The 8,457-nt window shown below is 31.7% G+C and overlaps 1 protein-coding gene and 1 long non-coding RNA gene across 2 annotated transcripts; both read right to left on the reverse strand.

The window, feature by feature from the left end:
* Nucleotides 1-1,071: 1,071 nt before the first annotated feature.
* Nucleotides 1,072-2,578, reverse strand: LOC140055419 (organic cation transporter protein-like). The gene is made up of 4 exons (XM_072100758.1): nucleotides 2,383-2,578; nucleotides 1,868-1,976; nucleotides 1,474-1,671; nucleotides 1,072-1,120 (listed from the first exon to the last, which is right to left on the reverse strand). Exons 1-4 carry the CDS (start codon nucleotides 2,576-2,578, stop codon nucleotides 1,072-1,074), a joined length of 552 nt encoding a protein of 183 aa, XP_071956859.1.
* Nucleotides 2,579-3,527: 949 nt separating this feature from the next.
* LOC140054570 (uncharacterized) lies at nucleotides 3,528-4,445 on the reverse strand. The gene is made up of 3 exons (XR_011846531.1): nucleotides 4,368-4,445; nucleotides 3,948-4,116; nucleotides 3,528-3,674 (listed from the first exon to the last, which is right to left on the reverse strand). It is a non-coding gene; the product is annotated as an uncharacterized lncRNA (long non-coding RNA).
* Nucleotides 4,446-8,457: the final 4,012 nt, after the last annotated feature.

Consider the following 8,457-nt stretch of genomic DNA (forward strand, 5'->3'; position numbering starts at 1 on the left):
ACAGATATGGATGAAAATATCGAAGACGTACAAATAGACAGATTTTTAGATAACGCCTCTATCAAAGAACTAAATAATATCCGAGTAGAAGTGCCAGAGTTAGAACATCACGGTAAACACTGGTTTCTTGATGATCTAAACGCTGTAAAAGAACGATTGAGCTACATACATTTATGGGAAATACACACTGAAGCGAAAAGAGTGGTAAAGAATTGCCTTGAACGTGCACATATGAACTATGAACATCTCGAACAGCATCACTTGTATAATCATGAAAAAATACAATCAAGAAATAAACATGGCGACCACGACGAGCGTAGATTCAGGGAGAATACTGCTGAAACGAAATATTTACAAGAACATAAGAAGGTCAATCGTGAACTTTATGATACGGCAAAAAATCTTTGTGGATTTACTGTAAATCAAGCTTTGCATGAACTATCACAGGAGAAAAACAACAGTAGACTTCGTGCGTTATTCAACAAATGTAAAACATAGACTTTTCTTTTTTAATGCTGATGATCTTTAAAAACATTCATCAATCTGTGTTAAAATATCTTTTTTGAAGTTGAATTTAATTGAAATGAACAAAATGAAAGTGTCTTTAAATTCGTTGTTATTTCAGTTGTATGAGGCTCATTTCGAATACTACAATTACTATTTTGAGGCGGTCAAAATAGAAAGGCTCCAATGTGCTTGGTTTTTTTACTTAACCAGTCTCATTAATTGTTCACATTTTGTTGACACTAATATAAATGTTATACATTTAAAAAATTATCATTATAAGTATTTTAAAATATCAGAAAACGATTGAAATCCCTAAATTATCCTTAAAAGACATACAAGAAGTCCAAATTGTCCAAGTTAAACTCGTTTACCAAATTAATGATTAAAAAAACAGTCGTTTACCAAATTACTGATATAAATAACAATGATTTTAGGAGAGTGTTCGTTTAATAAGGCTTCTGCAGAGATCTTCAACACGTTGAAGTTTGATTTCTGTCTCGAACGTTTCCAGAATAAAAAATCGGAGAAACGCACATCTATGCTGTCTATTTATCAAATAGTATCTTAAGTGATTTTCTCAGTAGCTACTTGCGCCATCTCTCCAATTGGCATACTTGAATAAAATGGAGAGGAAAAAACATCAACATTGCACAATGTTGTTTACTCAGAATAGATCGATAGAAACTTCACAAGACTATATTGATACCGTTGGCTATGCATGCCAGACGTTTTCTTTATACAAGCACAGCAAAGCTTCTGAGAGTACAAAGATGAGCACATATGCCATTTTAAGAAATTACGTGGCGTGATAAAGGAATACAAAAGCGTCACATTGGATATAGTATATTTTTCTATTTTTTTGTATATGTATTGTAATTAAACTTATTTATTAATAACGTGATTCCGGTTTACTGTTTCCTTCGTCCGAAAAAAAACACCATTATTATTATTCTATTGGTAAACTACCTGTACACGTTTATGGTCTGTGGCAGCTTCCGTCCAACAGTTTCGGGGAGAAGTAAACATGATAGGCTCGACAAAAACGACAAGCAGCTGAAGAACAGAACGGGGAGTGGTTTCCACCAATACGATAGCAGCGGAACTAAAGGTGAAAATATGCTTCCAAATCTACCCGCCATTGAGGCAACACCCATGCCAGCACTCCTATATATTCAAAATATGTATCATTGTTAATTTAACAATGATTTAACAAGTGTATGATTCTCAAAATTGTTATATTGATATGGAACTTCATACTATTTTTTCGGACATACAGTAAAATAAGCGTGTTGGTGGTTTCTAATTGATGGCGTAATTTAAATCTGAGGTTCTCCGAAAAAATGAATTCTACACATCTTACCTAACAGGGGTTGGATATACTTCAGCCGAATGAACAAATATTGAACCAAAGGCAGATGTAACAGCATATTTACCAACCATGACAATCGTAACCAAAACCGCTCCAGGTTCTACAATGGAAATGACCGAGTATGCTTAAAGTTAACACAGAGTTACCTAAACAATTTGAGTGACCATGATATATTTGTGTCCCCCCTGAACAATATTTTTTTAAACAAAGTTTTTGTTAAAAACATGCAATGTATTGCTACATAACAGGTCAAAAAATTGGACGGGAAAAAATTGACCTGAAAAAATGTCTTAAAAACAGAAAATGTTTAATTTTATGTGTGTGTAACAATTTATTTTGACCTTTTATAAATAAAACCATTACTTTTGTTAAGGTTTTTCCAGGGAAGTGAGCAAATATAATAATTTTCAGAGAAGAGTGACATTTATTCACTCTTCCATGATCTTTAACCAACAAACTTGTATCACTTCGAAAATAATAATTTATGAATACCGGGTGATACTTACTAATAAAACCAGCAGTCAGACATGATATTGTCGACGTCATCATAAACAAACAGAACATTCTACGGCGGCCATACTTATCAATCAATACCAGAGTGGTGAAATGTGCTGGATATTCAAGAAATCCATTTATTATAAATACTAGGTAAGGGTCAATACCCAGACCAGATGTACTTATTGAGATCCCAAAGTACACCATTACAACTACAAACCTAAATAAATAAAAACAAAATAGGCCTACTATAAAATGTATTACTAAAGGTCAGAATGTTTCACATTTATATTAATCATCTACCAAAATCAACTAACTATATTGATTTCCATTTATTCGCTGATGATTCAAATGTATTCCATTCGTACTCCAATAACCAACTTTAATTTAGATAAAATTATTAAATGGTGTTATGCTAATTAAAGTTAACTAATAATTAAAACAAAACTAACTATTTTGTTTTTTAAAACAGAAGAAACATCTTGATCAAAATTGGATCTCTATTTATTGGAGAGAATGTAATTGAAGTAGATAAAGTCTTGTTTGTTGATTTGTTTTGATAAATTTCTTTCATGAAAAAATCATATTGATACCTTATGAACTTTAACAAAATTCGGCTTTCTTTAAAAACAAATTACAATACGCAATCATTATTTATTTGATTTCAGTACTGCCGATAAGAATCCTTATAATATTGGAATTTTTTCGGAATGCAAATAACAGTAATTTGTCTTGAATTTATAAATATGCAAAAGGTTATCAAAATATGAAAACATACCAGTTGAACATAATAATCAGACTATACAATCGCAGTTTTGAATCACGAAATATGTCAAATACTGTGTATACACGTTTGGATTGTTGCTGAAGAAAATAAATAATATTCGAAGAAGTTATTTCTTAATAATGGTTTAATTCTGTCTTTTGTAACTCAATTTCAAACCAACCCTACCAAACCTACTCCCAATTTATCACCTCATTACTTTTAAAAGGAAATAAAGTTGGATACAAATGTTATCAAATTGTATATAAATAAACTATTTGCTTTACAGAAAAATATACATGTACAATCGACCTTCAGTACGCCTGGACTAGAGTGAGGCCATCGAAAAAAAAAAAAATAAAGGGAGCATGCTAGTTGATAAAAATGGGTGTATTGTGTGTACCTACCACTTTGGGTAAATTCAAAAATGATTCCGTAGGAAGTGAGGTGTTCTCTTTACCAATTAACTTTCTTAATGCAATCTCAGCTCTACTTTTAAAACCTCTAGACAGTAACCATCGCGGTGACTCCGGTAAAAATCTAAATCAAGTATTATAACGAAATAAATATGATGTGTGTTTGTTATTTGCGTTTGTCTAAAGAATCCAAATGTCAGGTCCAGATGAATTGTACATTCAAAATCCGAAATATGTTTTGCACACAATTCTAATGTAATTATATAATGATAAATTTTCTTATAATTGTTATTAAACACACTACCTCAGTATTTTCAGTAATTTTTAATTCACTTATTAACTAATTAATAACTTATTAACACTAATAAATGTAAGAAATAAAAGGAGTAACCCTTACGGTAAGTAAAAAAGACTGAATGCAGCAGGAATCGCCAGTACAAGTTGAATTGTTCTCCAATCTCGTACAAAGTAAGCGACCAATGTGAGTATAATTATACCAGTTGACCAACAAAAACCTAGTAGTGTTGATAATCGTGTTCTCCATTTTACTCCAGCTAATTCAGATACTATAAATAATGAATGAAACTTCATGACAACTAAAAACCAAAACATAACAATATTATCGTATGGAGCTAGATCATTGATGTGATGCAATAGTCCGCATTCTAATGTAAAGATTAATTAGTTATTTTTGTTGTTGTATTACCCAAAAAATGAATGTCTTGTCTTATTTCGTTGTGTGTTATTATTCTATAAGAACTGATTAAGAATGAGCTATCCTGTAAACTTAAATACAATTTATAATTATTAATTATACACAGTGTAAAATCCACCAAAAAGATTCCCATGGCAGCAGTGGCAGTCACAAATCTTAAAAGAGTATACATCTTAAAAGACTGTGCAAACGAAGTTGCTATGCCAGCTCCACTTTGTACAACAACGCATATCATAATGGTTGGTTTACGCCCAATCCTATAAGAAGATAGATATTAAGTACATGGTCAGTTTGCCAACTGCTTTGGTTTATCCGTATTTTAGTTCGTTAGTGACATTTGTTAATTAGACAGTTAATTGATTAATTTGGCAGATTCAATGATTACTTTCGCTTTTGCGTCAGTTGCAATGATCATTTGCAGTTCTTTTATTGTATTTGTGAGAAATGCGTTTCAAAAGTGTCAGTCACAACAACAAATTACGACACACACACGTCATTTGGTTGTATCTAAACTTTTCCTATACAATTTAAATATGTTGTTATTGTCTACTTTTTTAAAATCTGTCAACAATGTGTTTTGTTCTGTTCCATCAACGGGTTTTAAACATTATTTTATAGACTAACTTGTACGTGTTCCAATATATAAATAAAGAGGTGTAAGGAGAAAATTACTGTAATTATCATATTAGAAAACATCATTTCTGAGCTTACCAATCAGCTAAAGAGCCAAATATTATGGATCCTACGAGAACTCCAGAAAAATAAACTGACTGAGCAAGCGCTGTCTTGACATTGTCATCACATACCAATTCAAACTGTTAAGATATATATATATATATAGATATATATTTTAGATAAAATTATTATCATTATTAATGAACTGAACTGGATTGTGTATTGTGGATTATTTGAAGTTATATATTATCAATTATTACAAACAGTATAAAAAAAACTTGAAAAACATCATCATCATAAACACCATTTATTTCAAAAAAATGGTGGCATCATCTAGAAAGCAAAATGTTTGTGTCAGGGACGCCATTAACAAAACAGACAAAGAAAACAACAAACACACATAAATATAACATAAATAAATATAAGTATAAAAGACTTAAAACGTCAAGTGGTACATTTCAATTGTAGCATAAATCATAATAATGCATTTCATTGACTAATGGTGAATAGTATTAAACAATTTTAGTTAATATCTAAAACTATTTAAATTTTTGTGTTTTTGGAACGAAAGAGGCAAAGCATTTAAAAGTTTTGCAAAGATTATCGAATACATTTCTGAAATATAGTGGTCCTGTGTTTTGGAAGATGAATATAAGAGGATGACTTCATGTTGTAATTATACAAATTGACATTAAGTTTAAACATGTCGTAAAATATTTGGGGGTAATTATGATGAATACAGTTAGAAATTTCAGGATATTATCCTTAACTGACAATGGACTAAGTTCTTTAAATAGAGGACCCGTATTAGCTGTAAAAGAAGATTTTGAAATTATACGTATGATTTTTTTTAAGCAATGTTAATTTAGTAATATTTGATTGAAAGGTCCCCTCAGACTACGTTACAATATGAAAAATAAGGACAGTATTATATAAGGTATAAGATATTTACAGGAAGTAAACGTTTAATTATTTTGATTACTCCTATACTTTTAGATACAGTTACCAATTAATGGATATGGTATTTCCAAGTTAACTGCTCATCATTGAAAACACAGAGACACTTTGTTTTTTCTATTTTTTAAATGTCATAATTGTTAAGTAACATTTTTCAATTATTCACATCATCAGCCTTCTTTTTATAAAACTTTTTTAAATAAAAAAAAATAAAAATCTGTTAATGTAATGATAATCCACAAGTCATCATTACTGTAAAATAAATTTGTATCATCGGCATTATAATATAAAGTAAAAAAGATGCGATGTTTAAAAAATGTCATTAGCATATTCTAATAATGTTAATGACATTTAAAAAAGCCTAAAACAATACTCCTTTTTGTATAAAGAAATCGTCCAACATTAAGCAGACTCTAAAATCTTATCTTATGAATACGATACTGCTATAATCTGAAGTCACTCCTTTAACTGTATTTTGTGTCTTTCCTTGAATATGATACTATTTCACTTATAACCTTTTAGCTGTAGCCTTACGTACTGATTTTATAGTTGTTTATATTATTTGTATCTGTGTGGCTCTGGTTAATAAAGTAAATCAATCAATCAATCAATTCCAATAATAATGGTGCTAGTAGTGGAGCCTTGTGGTACTCCACATGTTACATTTTTAAGATCCGACTGCAAAGATTTATATTTTGTACACTGGGGTCGACTTTCAAGATAACTTTTAAACCATTGCAATGTAACACCATTATACATTTTTTGTTTTTGTTTATCATATCAAAGGCTTTTGATAGATCCAAAAAATCCTATTTTATTTATTTTTATTTTATTTTATGTCTTTAGGCAATGTGGCCAAGGATTACCAATAGTGAATTAATCACTGTCCTATCAGATAGGTGGTAATCCCCCTGATACAGGGGCTATTGTGTGAACCAGTTCACCGGGGTAACCCCCTACTCTTTTTCGAATAATGAACTGGGTTCTTTAAAGTACACACAGGTTATAACTGTGTACACTGGACCTACGGTTTATAGTCCTTATCCGAGAAGACTTGTTCCACCACCAGAACTAGGAGCGAGTCGGCCTCGAACCCTTGCCGATGTTGTTATTGGCTCTTTAGGTACGGTAAACGGCGCCCCTGCCTTAACCGCTCGACCATATGACTCGCTAATATTGCATTTAATTTTTACTTACACTTCTGTCAGTAGGATCTACCGTACCAAAGCCATTGAAGACGAAAATTTACTACAAAAACCATATTGACCATTGTGAAGAAAATCGTACTTATTTAGAAAACAAATTGGTCTGTAATTACTAATGTCTACTTTATCTCCAAATTTTTAAACGGGTGTGACCTTACCTAGTTTTAGTTAACTTGAAAAAATACCCTTAACTAATGATACGTTAAAAATATGGTAATGGTCTGCTAAATTTCTGCCATTACTGCCTTAACCACATTAGGACATAACCCGTAAAACCCAGCATCTTAATTTTTTTTCAAATTATTAATTATAGGTTATCACGTACTTTTCGTTGGATAGAAGTACATTGATTGATTGTTTGGTATAATTGTTTATTTATTATTATTATTATTATTATTTATCTGTTATCTCCAGTGTTCTTCTGGGTAGTTGGTCATGTCTCAACTGCTTCCAGTAGGGCTTTATCTTTCCAGCCCTTGGTTTTCTCATCTTTCCACCTCTTCTGATGATAATCTATAAGATTCTCTTTTTTCATCTAACACTTTTTCTTTTAAAGCAAATTGCAGCATCCACTCTGTAGTATTTTAGGTAACCATGCAATGAATTACTCTCTTTCCTTACACAGTCCTCAAAGCTGATCAGCCCTCTTCCTCCCTCTTTCCTCGGTAAATATAGTCTCATGACATTACTTCTGGATGCATACTTCCGTTCATTGCCATAACTTTCCTAGTTCGTCTGTCGATGTTGCCCAGCTCTTCCAAAGACCAATCAATTATCCCTACACTGTAACGTAACACACTAACACCCCATACGTTGATGCCACTTATCATGTTTTCCCCCATTTAGTTTAGATTTACATAGTTGTTTAACTTCCTTTATATACTCAGCTGTGATCTTGTCTTTCATCTTAGCATTCAGAATCTTATCCAGCTGCAATATACCAAGGTATTTGTAGCCGTCTTCTCCAACCTCTCTGATATGTTCATCATCTAACAAATCTAACCCATTATAGTCAATCTGTCTAACTCTCTTCATTTCTAAAACCGCACACTTTTCAAGACCAAACGACTTTTAATATCTTGTGAAAATACCCTTACAACCTGTGCAAGTGAGTGTAGTTGGTCGTTATTAGATCCATAACATTTTAGATAATCCATGAACAAAAGACATGTTTCATGCCCTTTTCAAATTTATAACCAGCTCTCACGTAATACTAAGGTCAGTGGCAGCATGATTAAGACAAACAGTAACGGTGATAGTGCGTCTCCTTGGAAAATGTCTCCTTTGATGTCCACTTATTGCCCGGTATCTGATCCTTTTGATGTCAGTACCGTTTTTGTTGTTGTTGCTGCTGT

The sequence above is a fragment of the Antedon mediterranea genome, chromosome 7 (assembly GCF_964355755.1).
Source record: "Antedon mediterranea chromosome 7, ecAntMedi1.1, whole genome shotgun sequence".
Classification (NCBI taxonomy): Eukaryota; Metazoa; Echinodermata; class Crinoidea; order Comatulida; family Antedonidae; genus Antedon; species Antedon mediterranea.